At 39.6% G+C, this 16,257-nt stretch overlaps 1 protein-coding gene across 4 annotated transcripts in view; it reads left to right on the top strand.

The window, feature by feature from the left end:
• The window catches only part of LOC308188006 (uncharacterized protein), a 327,367-nt gene that overhangs the window by 123,565 nt on the left and 187,545 nt on the right, over window positions 1-16,257 (top strand). For 3 of the 4 annotated variants that reach the window (XM_080576526.1, XM_080576527.1, XM_080576528.1), the window contains one exon: window positions 5,906-5,988. Coding sequence is in view for 3 of the 4 variants with exons in the window: in XM_080576527.1 (XP_080432653.1) it covers window positions 5,906-5,988 (83 nt within the window). In the remaining variant the exon portion in view is untranslated. Of the gene's footprint in view, window positions 1-4,612; window positions 5,519-5,905; window positions 5,989-16,257 lie in introns of those variants that run through there. The other variant, XM_080576529.1, reaches the window with a different exon arrangement.

Raw genomic sequence — 16,257 nt, 5'->3', positions numbered from 1 at the left:
AAAAGGATTTGAAGTAAGAGTCATGAAACAGGAAGGTTGTGGCTTTACTGCAGGGCTATCAGCTGGAGGCTGGTGCAGATGAAAGCAAATAAGTCCCCCAAACACTAGCATTTAAGGGATGCCTTCAAGGTGAAATTAAATGTTCACAATAAAATGGTATGTTACATACTGTGCTGAATTTTATGAGCTGTGCGTTGAGTACCACCCAAAAGCAGACCCAAATAAGGGAACTCTTCGGGGAAATGTTCTCTTGAATCACAAACCTGGCTAACCTAACTTAAGTAACTGCTTTTGTGATAAGATTTCGGTGTGTGAAGCTTTCAGCCACATCCTTCTGTTTTCACTCCACTCAGAGAAAGGAAATTGATTTTTGATTGATAGATGGAAATTTAAGATTCTGCCTCATTTGTGTGGACAGTAGATAAATTTGTGGCACCTCACATGAGAATTAATAGCGTGCTCCAAAGGACTTTTTCTTTCTTGTTAGCATTCTGCAATGCTTCATATGTCAACTGATTTCCTCAGTGGCGTTCTGCAGCATGTAAGAGCTTGGGGAGTTTTAGATTTTAAATGGATTCCTGTCTTTTTGTTGTTGTTAAGTGCCTGTGATTATATTATTAAAATGCCTAGAAAGAGATTCCAGTCAACTGATGTCAACTAAAAGGCAGTTATGCACGAGTAATTTGCTACCTTAAGTGAAAGTCTAACAGCATGATTTTCATCAGTGTCGACTGTTTACTTCATTTGGAAGTGTGCAACCAGGCTTCATCTGAAGTGTGTCCAGAAGGTCTGTACGCAGGAGCAACGTAGTGAAAGGCAGTGACTTTGCTCTTCGTCAAAGCTCATCATTTGGGCTGGTAGATGCAATACACTCTGAGAGCTGTTCTCCTCACTGAATATTGCCCACTATTGTGGATTAAAATGGAAACAGTGGCATTGTCTGGCCAAGCTAGCATCAGCTTGATTTTGAGCTCCTCCTACACGCAGGTTAATTCCATGTCACGCCATTCAGGGTGACACTAGAACAGGATATTTGTGAGGGAAGAAATGTATCTTTTTAGTGTGTGCATATACTTCCATGAAGCCTGCTAAAAAACAGCTTGTGTTTTGGGTTGGATTATTTATGGAGCATCTTGCACATAATTTTTAAATTCTGCCGTTTAGCACCTTCTTCGTGCCATATGTTCTGCCATATCTTTCTGAGCTCCTGTTTCTAACTCGGATGTTATTTCTTGGTATACTAGATTTCACAGTTCTGGGAAAGGTGCGTGAGGAGGGAGGGGAGTGGGGAATAATTGCTTTTTTTTTTCCCCATTTGTTTTAACTTACAGTTATTGAGCTAGCATATTTGATGCTCCTCTTACCCCCACCTCCAAAATGAGATTCAGTTATACACTTCAGAGCTGTACAACACATTTAGATAAAGGGTATCTATTTATGGCTGTGCTATTGCATTTTATGAGGCAGAAGGGAAAGGGTGGTTAATGCATCTTACTGTGCACTCCCTGCAAATTCAAACTTTGTCCTAGGCTAGCACAGAAGTTGATGGAGCTGTGAGTACCTGGCAGGCCAATGACTCAAATGCCTGCTAAGCCCTGTTTTTTCCTCTCATGAAGGCTGTCTGGAAGTGGAACAGCTTTAAAAGAATCTGAGCTTATAGGAATGTTGTCAAGAAAGTTATTGCTTAACCTTTTGGTGCAGGGTGAGCTGCCTTGAATTACCTTGCATTTGTCTTTAAGAAGGAGCATTACCTCAATGTAACCTGCTTCCCTAGCTCATCTCATCTTATCAGATTAGCTTATCCTGCTGCAACTTTCTTATATACTCTGATGTATAATACTGTTTTCTCGGTTGGTTAGAAAAGCTCAGCGTTTTACAGCCCTATTCCTCCATTTGCATCATGTACTGCTAATAAACAGAATCCAATTAAAGGAGTGAAAGTAGGAAGTGAAGAAGTCAGCAAATTTTTCAAATTGTATTAAAATTCAAGGTTTTAAATGTTGTGATTTGGGTTCACTTAGTCTCATTTTTGGAACATATTTATGAGCTTGTAAATTTGGAGATAGTCTATTAAGTCCTCTCTCCATGTATTCTTCCTAAACTGTTTATGATTGTGTACCATTGTATTGAAGAGTAAATGGCTAAAACAGAGAGAGACAAGAAGCAGTGTTTTTGTATGCACGTATATATATATATTCACACATATAACGGACTTCTATAAATAATGGAGGACCTGATCAGTGTAGGGCCTGACCTTCCTTAAGGGCAGGAACATTGACCTCTGGTTGCCAAATATTTGTCTGGTAATTTCATTATTTGCAGTTATTTTGTTGTAGGGGCATGGGTCTACAGCATTCATGAAATTATAGCTTCTAAGGTAGGCCTAGGTCTGTTGTTAGGTGCCTAAACTCCTGCACTTGTGTTCTTCATAAGTTTTGCTGAAGTTTCTAGTGTGTCTGTCTGTCTTCATGTGTTCTAAAATAATGGGTTTATTCTGGATGATTGATGGGAGATGTCTTAGCTCTACATCCAAAGCATAACACTGTAAATCACTGGGTTTCATTTGTTAGGAGTAAAATTATATTCACCTTTTGCCACCATTTGTCATTCTGAGGCTAGGCTTGATTTGTGTTCTTGGTTAAGCTCTGAGAAATCAGGGCATGTATCTTATGAAGACTGTGCATGGTAGTCTTTTACACTTGCATATATGTCAATAGAAGAAACAGGCTTATATTCCCTATAATACATTCTGCTTGTTAATATGCTACAGCATACGACTGCATAAGCCTGTTGCTCAGAAGGCTACCATGATGAAATTTTACAAATAAAGCACAAACCTAATCATGCTTGCCTCTTTGACTTCTTATGTCTTTAGGGTTACAAAAAAGTCTATTTATTTGAAATTTTTATTTCTGAAAGCTAACAAATGAACTAGCAACTGTGTTTCTCTACAGCAATTTGTCCTGGGGGAAATTGTCTCATATTTCTGAAGGTATCGGTCTAAACTAATTATCAAGAGGCACCTTAGGAGCCAAAATAGGTTATTAGAAATGTCCCCATGGTTATAGATTTTCTCAAAACCTCTCATTTTGTATGTGTTTGTTGTTGTTGTTGTTTTATTTTATTTTATTTGAAGTTTCCCAGTCAGGACACAGACTGCAAGAAGAGTTTCTGGTCAGAGGTTGCTCTCAACTGAGTCTATACCAAGTTGCAAGCAAACCCTTTTTCTTCAATACAAGAGAAGGGATATGAACCAAACCAAGAGAAGCAGGTTCCACAACTGTAACTCCATTAACCTAAAAGGGGTATACAGACTACAGATTTGAATGTACCATAGATTGAACTAGTATTTTTCTTGGAGGATACCATCATACCTCAGGAATGCCTCAGCTGTTTATTTTTGTGTGGATACAGTGCGGAAGAGCTGGGAAAATTTACTCTAGACCAGAATCAATTCCACACCAGGAAATGGGCAAGCCACTCCAGGTCTCTGATACCTCTATGCACGTTATTATCCGGATACTGCAAAGGTGAATTTGCAGCTTCCCAGTGGTACTGCAGTATCTTTCCACAATATATTGTCTGAAGTAGCACAGAGATAATTTGTCTTCACAAAATTAGTTAATCTCATGTTTCCTCTACCTAGGAAGAGGTAAACCTACTGGGTTTAAGAGTGCCAAAGGGCTTTGTGTTTGCTCTTTACTCTATTGCTACTGCTGTGGATTTTCAATCACCTTCATACCACGTTCAGAAATAGGAGATTGTTCACATAAGACATCAGAAGCACCTTTTTTTTTTCTTTTTTTCTTTTCCCTGTGAAATGAAAGATGCAAAGCTGTCAGCAAATCCAACATGAACTTCACTACAAGAGTGCAGACTCGCAGACTCTTGCCACAGTCCAGGTAATGTGTATCAGCATACAGATCAACATATACAAGCTGATTTATCATGATGCAGATGCAGATCTACAGATTACATCAACAATGCAAATCTGTCCCCACTCCATTTAATCATTAGAGTTAGTCCAGGATATTGGAACATTTTTATTTTATTTTTCTAACAGATATCAGGCCATGTAATTTATTGGTATGGATATGTGCAAAAGTGACCTCCAGACAAAATTATAAACCTGCATGGAGGCTAAGGCTTACAGGTGTCTACCGTCTACAATAGAGGTTTGCAGCTATGCTTTTTATTGACATTTTGTTCAGTGTACTTATTTCTGGGAAAAAAAAAAAAAAGTAGTTAAAAGTAAACAAATATATGAACAAAACCATTTCATCCTGATAGTGGGAGGAAAGTCAAGGCAGGATAAGAAAGTACAGACGTGTTGTACAAAGATCGTATATAAATGTCAGCAAGCTAAATGACCCCACTTTTTTTTTTTCTCTGAAGTATAAAGCTGATGCGTTCAAGATCACCAAAAGCAGGTCAAAGCGGCATCTTATTACATCCCACACAACTGCATTTTGTTTTTGCACAGTGAGAACTCAGAGCATCAGCTATTGCCTGATTTGTTCAGCGGGTTCCTCTGCACGCTTTTGACTTGTCACTGCTCAAGTCACTTGCAGTGGCTTAATTGGGAGCAATATCAAGCCTAGTTTGCTTATACTTACACAACTGAACCCTGTGCATGCTTGTTTATCCAGCTGAACTTTCTCCAGGCAAGCTGCTGTTTTTCAGTTAAATGAAATGTGTAGGAAGGATAAAGCATAAATTCACAGACTTTGCAACTGTTTCAAACGAGTAGTTTGCTTTATTGCTGACTTTCACCTGTCCTTCAAGTGCCATATCCAGGACTAATTTCCACAGCTGCCCTCTCCTTGTGACACAGGTGTGTAAAATGCACTATCTGGCCCATTTCTGCTATTTGGTCAGAATAAAAAACAGGTATGCCTGCTATTATGAGGGAAATAAAATCTTCCTGTCACACTCGATGGCGGAGGGGCTGGATCCCACACTGTGGTGGGCCCCCCCCCCCCCCCCCGCCGTCCGACCTAGTGGCCCTTGGAAACTGGGCTCTGGCTCTCTGAGTGAGCAAGAGGCAAAGCAATCCCTTTTGGCTGTGGTCTCAAGGTTTATTTTTTTTGTCTGACCAAAGTAGTGCTGCCACAAAGAATTTGTTTTGCATTTCAGCTTCCTGGGAAGTGGAAGCGTTTCACTGTTGAAGATGTCGTCTAGGTGTTAACTGGCTGGAGCTTTATTTTAAAAGGCCTGCCCTGCAAGCAGGGGTCACCTCCTGAGGATGGGGGGGGAATCCCTGAGGGGAGCTGGGCCAGAGCCCTGCCCTCCTCACAGCCTGAAACCACCACAGACAGTCCCCTGCCACAGATGGTGTAACCCGCCATGGCCGGGTTCACCGAGGGCCTGCCACCCCCCACAAAAGGGAGGCCTGGGCCCGCGGCCTGCGAGGCCACCATGAGGCGCCATAGTGAGGCTGGCCCCCCGGCGGATCCACAGCGCTGCCATGACCGTCCTCGGTCAAGAGTCACAGACTGTGAGCTTTCTGGATGCCGAGGTGATATTTCTCTCTCTCAGTGGGTGCCAGAGGGAAAATATATTCATGCTCACAAGGGGTCATATGCTGCAGTTGCACGGGATGTGATTACTTCAGCTATTAATTACAGTTATTAGTCTGGAAGTTTTCCAGTGCATCAAAAGAGACTGTCTTTCCTTGGAGCAAGATATACTTGCAATGTGGTTTTAAATTCAGTCAATGGTTTTAGATTCAGTTGGTATATTTTCTTCCTTTCCTGAGTGTTATCTAGGTTTCAAAAGAAACAAACAAAAAAAATTATAAAAGATGCTGGATTTTTACAAAGCTCTGTGAGGAAACTTTTTTAAAGAGCTTCCAGCAAAGTGGATAAGCAGCTAACATTTGACCTTTCCACTTATGTACTTTCAGAGAGCATGAGCAGAGGACAAGAGAGGACAGGAAGGAGAGGACCTGGAGGAAAACCCAGAACAAACACAGAAGAAACACGTACCGTATGTGTCTCTCTTTCCCTTCACTACTTACTATTTATTTTTGAGAGGAATAAGGTGAAGCTGGGACTAAGGAGGAATTTTCAGGCTCAGCTAAGGCTCACAAACTAGCTGCTGAGACAACAAGCTTTTCAGATGCCTCTAAGGTCATTTTGCATGCAAACTCACATTGGCAGGAATGGGTAGGCAAGCGCTTAGAGCGTGGTACTCAAAGCTAAGTATAGCCTAAGTTTCCCAAGCATCTGGATTGTGTATCACTAACTGCACAGTGCTGCAGTTTAACAGGAGGCTGGGAAGCACAGTGAGGTAGATTTGTCCTCTGCTGCAGTCTGTGAGTTGATGCAATTGTATGTAATCTGAAAATTTGTCTCGCAAAGAGCAAATGTGTCCATAAAGTAACTGTCAAACATGCACATCACTCAAAAAATGTCATCTCTGGCTGTTGGCAATAACTGTTGGAACCGTGCAATGGTTATGAAACTCCAAGCTTCAAAAAGTATATGGGTATTTGGATAAGGTAAAAATGCACTGTGTATATTTTAGAGCATTCTTTCACAATTTTCTCTGTACCCCCACAGAGTCAATTTTTGATGAAATTGGGAGAGATATAACCTGAAAATTGGAGAAAGTGGCAGGGAAGGGTGTCATAATTCTGGCAGCACTCTGCTTTTCATCTGCCAGGAGCCAATGGGACTCATCTAATGCTCATATCTAAATTTACATACTTCATTATCTCTGGTAAATGAACATAAACATAACATTTGCTAAGAGTCAAATGCTTGTTGCACTGTACCTGCTTGCAGAATGTAACCATTTGCTGAACAAAGCAACTTAGTGCTTGGGATCATTAACAAACAAACAAACAAAAAAGATTCTTCTTCCAATATGCATCTTTTCAGGACTCCCCATATACATGAATATGGATGGGACTGGTCCTTGTTACTTTCCTGTTACTTCCTACTTTCTTTAATGATATACCCGGTTGAGATGGATAAAGCGTTCCTTTGACTTGGAGAATAACTATACCAGACTGGATAATAGCTTAATCACTTATGTACAGAAGGATAAATCTGTTTTTACAAAGAAGTGGTCCTACATAGTTTTGAAAGTAAACAAAACATTTGTGACAGTTAAATTGAAGGTTATATTTGTCTGTGCTTCTTGTTCTTGCCTGGTTGTAAAAAATGCCATAATATCATGAGTGATCTATTTGGCCACAAATCCATCAGAAGCTGGCAGAAGTCTGGGTCCCAAAACTGCAGTTCGGGCAGTTCAAGACAGGAGTAAGGACTCCATAATAGCTAAAAACTGTTCTTCTTCAGCTTCCTACTGCCCCCTGAGTCTCTGTCCCTGCCTGTTTTCAGGCTGGTTTTGTTTTCTTTCTGTTAATGGAGGTATGTTCCCAGAGGCCAGAAAGAAAGTTCTTCTCGTTGACTGCCTGGGCATTGAAGTCAGGGTATATCATATACATTTTCTCTCTCTGACTGCAGCAATACAGATGTCATTTCAGTGTCACAGAACCTTTTCATGACTAAAATGAGTGCAGTGGAAAGGACTAGAAAGGCATATTCCATCACATACTCTATACAGGAGTTGAGCAATTTACCCAAGACACACTAATAGCAGTATGCAGCGAGTTCCAAGAGCAAAAAAAATCTTCAGATAACTTCTCTATCAAATGCCAATATCTTCCTTTAACATTACTGGCAGGTGGGTAGGAAGAATATGAGATCACTTAATGAAGAACAAGTAGATGTTCTGATTTCCACCTCTGCCCACCATTCCACTCCTACCTCCTTTAAGATGACTTAGCTCAGATAATTATCCAAGCAGCTATAAAAGAACAGCTGCCCCTTGTCCTTTGCTGTAGCAGCTAGATTATACTCCTCGGTACTTGCCAAAATTTCATACAGTTGCAATAGAAGAATAATAGCAAACTATCATTACTTCAAAGTGATGATCTGAGATAATCCCTTGGGCACCAATTGAACACCCTATGTCCCAGCATACAGTCTCAAAAGGGGACAAGATAAATGACTGATGAAAAATCAGCTGTCCTCTCTATACGTCTTCAGATCAACTTGCTGCTTCTGACAGTTGCTCTGTTGCTGAGAGATGAATGAAGAATGGTTGGAGAAATTTTTAGCCAAAGTATTAATAACTTTCCATTCCTTTGTGTGGCAGGAGCCAACTTAAATGACAATAAAACATCACCGACAAGGAAAAGCACATCCCCTTAATGATCAAAGTCCCTAAATGAAAATGGCATAGAGCCTTGTCCATAACTCTTGCTGAGTATTTAATCTCATCTCCTTCAAATGTTGCTCAAAAGACATTTAATGCTGCTGAGGATGCCTTTTCCACAATAAGGTATATGTGAGGGGCTTTCTATTGAGAGAAAATAGAGCAGTCAATATTGCTAATGGTGCTGCAGAGAGACATTGGGGTGTTTTTATCTGGAAGATGCTACTGAAAATGACATAGCTACTGACACCTATTGTGATAAATGGAATTTAATATTGGCTGGAGATGAAAAGTTGTAATAGAGTGAAAAGGAATTGCCTGAACATAGCCCCATGCTACAATATCATTTAAGATATCCCGACATTTCTGACTGGAGTTGATTGATTAACTGGTGTATGTATGTCTGTAAATTTATGTACATAATGTAACACAGGTAAAAACATTGCTATAGTTTGTGCATTCTTCTACCTGTCCTGACTCTGTGCCGATTGTGTTTGCTTTCAGTTTGGTTCAACAAAACTCTGGAAGCTGTAGTTTAGAGTACTGTTTACAGAAAGCTCTGCACGGAAGCTCTGTGAAGTTATTGAATATTGGGATTAGGGGTGGAATATTTCTGAAGCTTTTCACAGTGGATGTCCTTCTGCACTACTTGGAATCAATGGCAAAATTCTCACCAATTTCGATGATAGAGGATCAAACCTCAGGGCAACAAGCACTGTAGAGAAAATATTCTGGTTGTTGGCATCTGATGTAGTTGTAGCCACTGGGAAAAGCATCCAGTCATTGAGCATCTAGAGTTGTAGCAAAACATAGTAATTAAGATAAACACATCTAGGACTAGGGGTTGACTGGAATTTAAATTGGGTACAATAGCAAGAGATAAAAGAATAATTTTCACTAAGTTATTTACTAGATGAATTAATTTAACATTTCCTTCTTTTTGTATAACACCAAGAAACATCTTGGTTTTCTCAAATTTACTTAATAATCACATTGCCACATATTTTTAAGGTTTTCCTTTCTAAGCTCTCGGTTGTGATTATATGCACGTTATCTGAGTTAGACTATAATTTCGTATATAAACCCTAGAAATGTTTTGCTTTTATAATCATTTCCCATAAAAAATATATGGGTTTATTTCATAATCTTGGAGAGCTTGAAAAGTATGTGCCACAATGTAACCTTAGGGCAAAAAAGAACATCCTCATTCAAGTAAGTCAGGGGAAAAAAAATCCTGATAAGGATATTGGATAAATTATATATATATTATATATATATATATATATTTCTTTTTCCTCTGGGCTACATGCCAATTTGAAGACATATCTGCAAGAGCAACTGTATAAAAAATAAATAAAATCATAGTGCACAATACAAAAGATACAACCTGATCCTTACTACTGCTATTTCCTTTGAAGTACTTGGCATTTGTGCTGTATCAGTAGATGACTAAGTGAAGAATTAACCCAAAGAATTGGATAACCCCTATGGAAAACAGATAACTCCTGTAATTGAATGCTTGTAAAGCACAAACCAAAAAGTGTACATGGTTTAACTGGTCTGAAAAGCAGAGTCAGACATTGTTAACTTGGGAAATACAGAATGTTTCTTTTATGTACATTTTCTATATACTGCTCTACCTGTTTTATTTCTTTTCTTTCTTTTTTTTTTCTCTGTCCCCACTTCCTGTTTTTCTCTCTTCATTCTTTCTATTTGAAAAAACAAGCCCTCCATCTGCTCTCAGTCTCCCTTCCATTGATAGGTTTTATTCTACATCGCTGCAGCTACTGTTTGTAATCTCCAATACCTGAAGCATATCTATGCTAAACTGGAAGCAGTCCTGAGCTTCCAGAGTGATATCTCAAGCCCTGTGTGGCAAGACACAAGTTCCCCTTGTCAAAACTCCCCCTGGTTTATCCCCACATTTACGACAGTTAATCAGATGTTCACTCACGTTCGGAGAAATTCCGCCCTCCACAGCAGACTTACAATAATCAAAATACAACCCCAATGGAGTTGTTTTGCAATGAGTGGTACTATTAAAATCCCTGCCTACCAGAAACGGCCTGCTCTACTAAGAGTGTTGAGCCTTGCAGGCAATCTCCACTGCTTCTTTCTATAAACACCATCAAAGCTACTAGAGCTAATTAATTACAGGGTGAAGGATTTTAGTACTTCAAGATATATATACCAGAGACATAGAATCCTAAATCTTGCAGTAAGGAAATGAAACTTTTGACCCTACGTTTGAGCTAGATCTTTAACAAAACTCTGACACTTTCAGAGTGCCAGCATTTCTTTGGAGTTACTGGAAACATACTTTTTTTTTTTTTCTTTTTTTTCATTTTTCCCTGGAGATATTATTTAGCATCTTCTTACCACAAGTCTTAACACCCAGAATGGCTCTGACCATACCTGTTATCGGATAGTCCAGCTCATGCCACCTTTGCTGTCTGGAAAACTGGCACTGTGAGGAGCAATGGCTGAAGGTGGCAAGTCCCTTCAACACCCGTTAGCTTTGCAGCTGCTGAGGACGGGATGCAGCATTCAGTCTAGCCATATGGAATGCAGACTGAGAGAAATCAAAAGAAACCATATTCCTCACAGGAACTGTAGCTGCCCCTAGCAAAACATGCTGTTCAAAATTCAGAGGTGAGGAAATGTCTAGAAAGGTGTAAAGTTTGTGCACATCATCGGAGGTGTATTAGCATGCTCAAATATTCCTCTGTGGCCTCGCATGAAATTTGCCTTCTTGGTGAGAGTTTTATGCACTTCACCTGTAAGTTCAGCCCACAACATACATTTATGAGTTTTCTCTCTCACAATTCAGTGGCAAATCTCCTGTGAATTTCAAAGGAACTGAATCCGACCCTAAGCAAACAAACAAACAAACAAAAAAACAAAGAAAAAGAGAAAAAAAAAAAGCTCAGGTTAAAATAAAATCTGCTCGAGGAGAAATTTCTTTAATTCTCCTCTCCCTGACCTGATCTCAGACTTCAGCGTCACGTCACATAATGAACAGAAAACATTTGGGGGAGTCTTCTGCTTTGAAAAGAACCCTAATAGGGCTGTGGGAAGGAAATTCCTGAGACACCACTGTCATCACACAGGAAGCAGGATGCAAATACCATAGCAAAAATAATATATAGGAGAACTTCAGAGTCTGGGATAATGCTTCCAGTCCCTGTTAGCAGGCATCTTGTTACAATTATTTGAAAGGTTTAAATGATGGTATTAATAGAGAATTTGCTATTGCCTTTTGCTATATTGGCATTACAGTCATGCCTAGAGGCTCCAAACAAGATTGAGACCTGCTACATTAAACAGTGTGTATATCCAGTAGGATAAATAGTCTCTATCTGTACCTTTATGCATAAGAGAAACAGAGTTAATAATGTTGTACAGGCAGCGGTCTGAAACACAAAGGGTTTAAGTCACTTAGCATAGGAGAGAGCTGAGATCTACATCTGTATCTCCCGGGCTCCGATCCCTCCCTGCATTGCCCATGAGCCTGTTTGTCTCTTTAGTATCTCATTGTACAACAGATGGAGGCAGTTGATATCAATAATTTTTTAGCATCATATAAATATAGATTGCATTGCTGAGAACGGGGCTGAAAGAGAATGGGCACATACCTTAATGTTCTATAATATACTATCCAATTATTGTGCCAAAGAAACTAAGCTACATGGCTGCTTTAATTTATAAACTTAAATCACAAATGTCACCCCATACAAATGACCGTATGCAGAAGAATGAGTCACATTATAACAGACAAGATGTATATGAAATCTGTGAATTTGCAAGTAGACACATTAATTATGTCTGAATTATTGGCAGGCTTTGCCCATCTCCAATACCTCTACTCAAATGAAAAAATATTATTAACCTTTGGTGTGACACATGCAAATAAAATAAGATGTTTCAACAGCAAATTCAAGTATCTAACCATTGAAGTTTTAAGATGAGCAAATTTATTTTAGGCATTGCACAAGTATATTAGCTTGGTATTGGAAAGCAAGTATTTCTGCAGGTTGCAGTGCTACTTAACATCGTAAAAGCTTCAATTATTATGCTATCATTTTTAACTGACTGCTACATGATAGAGGTGCTGAGTGAAATATGCATCAAAATATTATCATTCATAAATCTATATACTGCCTCAAATATCCAAGGAGCCAGTTGAGCAGTGGTAGGTGCACAAACAGAAACTAGAGTGTTGCAACCTAAGACTGGATCAGAAGCTAGTTTACAGAATGATTTCATCTAACTTGCTGTCTTTTAGCTGCAGCCTAGCGGTTGCCAAAGGATGGCTGTTGAAACTGTTACATCAAGCCCTGTTGCATTAAGCCCTCTTCCTGTGCACTGGTAACTTCCACAGGCAAGCCTCTACAGTGCCACCACGACAGGGCCGAAGAAGGTCCAGGGAAGGGCCCCAAAGTGACCACCCTGGATTTTGAAGAACCCAACTTAATATAGCTGCCTGTTTTAAATTCTTCCTCCTTTACCTGCTCTCTGTTCATTTCTTTGCTGATTATTTCTTTCCCACTTCCCAAAAGTCCAAAATATTTTGCAGTGTGTTTTATTATTGTAAATCTCTTAGCTGCTTTGCTTTCTACCTGACTGTTACATCCCTGTGGGGAGGAGGGAGCAAAAAGGACGTGAATGCTGCTGGCCTTCAGCCTCTGAAATGGCAAGTCTTCCTTGTTGAGAGGAATGGCAGAGGATATTTTCCCATCCTGCTCTAACCCCCAGTGTAGGTGACTACAAGTATAAAGGTTCTGCTGACTCTCAAATAGATTCCTTGTTTTGCCTTTGTAGCGAGGAGCGTTACAGGATTTAATTCCTATAATGCCTTGAATGTAAAATATGAACAGAGATGCAAAAAATATTATTGTGCTGTAATTTATCTTTCATCAGAAATCTCTGCTAGATTTGTTTATATATTTGGTTCCTTATGTCGTGCAGTCCAGAGCTGGAGTAGGGTATTACTTATGGCTCGAATATGCCAGTCCTGGAGCATTCTGTAAACATGCAACGTTATACAACAAAAGGCAGTACATGCTTTTTTTCCACCATACATTTCAATTTTTGTGCAGATTTGGATGATTCTTCTGTAACATTTTGGTGCACTAGCCATATTCTAGTTGATTCACTACTCTGTTGACACAACCTTGAGCCTTTGCAGAATTTGGTACTGTTACCCTAGGCACCTTAAGAAACGGTAGCTTCTTACATCCTCTTCTGATGTTTATCTGTATCTCTTTACCTTCAGACTAATATAAAAAGGGTCAGCAGGTTGTGTGGTCTTATATTCTTCCATATTTATTTTTAGGGATTTTGAGTGGTCAGAAAAAAAGAATAACAATGAAAACATGTCTTCATGCTCACGATAGGGGAAGCAGCTATTTTTTTTACCACAGAGAGATTTGGCAGGAAACTTGCAATGTTGGCCTCTTTTTATGCAAACCTGTACTTTTATTTATCTAAAGCATTTCTTGCAAACCTATAATTTTATTCATCTCCAGTATTGTATTCAGTGGTCTGAAAATTAACATTCCTTCACCTGCAGTTTCAGGAGAGATATTATTTGAATCAGCAAGGGCTGTGGAAATGCCATTTGTTTGTACTTTAAGTTCCCAGAAATGAATCAGAAGCAGAGAAGGTGCAGACTCCTAATGCCTTAGATGAAACTGAGTCACCTTCTTTTGAGGAGAAGGGCCGCTGCAGATGTGGTATGTGCAGAGAATTCTCATGCAAGAACTAGATTAATCCTTGAGCAGTTATGTGCCATTTCACAATTACCAAGCAGTTACAAATGAAGCGGCCAAGGGATTAAGGTATTATTCATTTCAGCTGCTGAAGAATACAAAAACAGTTACCTCATCTCTCAGATAGGTGCTTCCAGCCTGATTACCTAGAGACTGCAGGCATTAGAAAGTGAATCCGAAAAACTGTTTTAATGAAAAATCTATTTAATATATATTAATAAAAATTCCATATTTGCCTGATAGTTTTGCTAATGCCATTAGTGCTTAGTCTGTTAATGTTGTGGTATAAGGCACTCAAAAAAGTGATGGCTAGGGTGAACTTAAAAATTCAATGCTCCTTCCTTTTGTGTAATTGGTAATATGATATTTCAGTTGCAAAATCAAAATTAAATTCTGCTTTAACTGTAAAGTTGTCAATCCAGAATAATTCCATTGAGGAAGAGTAATAGAGTTCACGATTAGAAAAGATCGTTATTATCGTCTAACATGGCCTCATACAAAATACCAACTCCTCTCCAGAAATTCCATTTGGAAGCTCTTTTTTTTTTTCTTTTTTTTTTTTTCTCTTACTGGAGATGCAGCAAATCTTCAGAAAGGCAAGCAAATTTGATTTAAAGACTGCAAGTGATGGAGAAATGGCTGTATTCCTAGGTAAATTATTGCAGTGTTTAAATATCCTCTCTGTTAAGACACGTGAAGAGACATGGAATTTGCCATGGAAAAATAACAAATCTCATTTGGAATGGGCTGAGAAGCAGGTAAAAGCTGAATTGTTCCAGGTATGCAGGCTGGGTCAGGAGTCTCTACTTTGTATTATTTTGTGTAGTTACATCCTAAGAGACAATACATAAAGCCTATGTTTTATAGCCTCACGGCTCTACTATTTCATGGCTATGTTAAAACTTCAGCTTTTATTTCAAAATTGTTATTCACACTCATACGTGCAAAGAAGGCTTTGAAAACAGAAACAGAGAATGGCTACAGTGCTACTGCTATTTGAGTTTACAAATGAGTTTGCAACAGTAGAATGGAAATACTGAGATGATCGTATTGAGGATTTCTACTATTAATTTTAGCCTGTGGGCATTTGGGTTTCTACCTTCCCCTGGGTATGAAGGAGGACTCCCCATATGCCACTCTCTGGTAAGCCACAAGAGTAGAATATAACCTCTGCATGGCAACTGTCATAGTCTGCTGTCATCATCCTCTTTCCTGTATGACCTCTTACACTCCTTTCCTTCTCGCATTTCCTCTAATATTTCCCATATGAAGGTGGAATATTTTGTTGCTGTTCCTCTCCCATAGAACATTTTACCTCCTGAGTAATCCCCAGTGAAAGAGCTCGTGCTGCCCTGTGAAGTGTCCTGGGCTATACTAGGGTGGCCAGGCTACAGAGATGAGCATCAGCCCGCCGGCTGCAGTTTCAGACAAACTGCTGCTCGACTCATGTAAGTGCGGGCATGGGGGTGAGAGGGGGCTGCATAAAAGCAGTTGTGTGGTCACGAGGGGCAAGGCTTCCATTACAACAGAAAGTAAACATACTACACAGAATCTGAGCATGCTTTGGTGTAAAGCCATCTAGCAAACACCCTGGTTTTAACCTACCACCCTGCTAGCTGGCCCCAAGCCCTGGATGAAACACTCTTAAGAATAATTTCAGTAGTCTTGAAATGAAGCTATTTCTGGTGGAGAACCTGGCCATCATTCTGTACCAGGAGCACTGGCGCTCTCTGCTCGTCTTAGTGGCTGTTACTTAAAAACAGCTGCTTCCAGTGTATCTTTTTTTCTTTATTTATTTTTTTAACATACAATAACAATAGAAATAACACCACAGGCAAGATGATATAATACTTTACTGCTGATATTTCAGGTTGGTGTTGCTTTCCATCCACATGTGGAACTCGATTGTTATAGACATAGTTCAAGTCTTTTAACACCTTAGTGTGTTACAGGGTAAAATACCGCTTTACAATTGTATGTGTTCGTGTGAGTGATGAGGAGTGGTTCACAGGCAGAAGTCAGAGGCGGAAACAAGGAACCATCTGCCTTTGTGGCTAGCTGAACCAAGGAAGTAGCCCTAAAAACATGACTGCTCTTCAGGAGGCTGGTACAAGCATAGGGTCTCTCCCTTTGTGGAGAACTAACGTCCTTCGAATAGGGTACCAAAAACTGGTCGGTCATCTGTCATCAGAATGGATTCCTGGTGAAAGGACTTTCATATGCCCGCTTCAGAGAGAAGTAAACTGAGGAACGGAAA

The sequence above is a fragment of the Anser brachyrhynchus genome (assembly GCF_964034855.1).
Source record: "Anser brachyrhynchus genome assembly, chromosome: 1".
In the NCBI taxonomy this organism is placed as follows: Eukaryota; Metazoa; Chordata; class Aves; order Anseriformes; family Anatidae; genus Anser; species Anser brachyrhynchus.
Note: the sequence above shows the minus strand (reverse complement) of the source record. Positions and strands in the feature narration are given on the sequence as shown.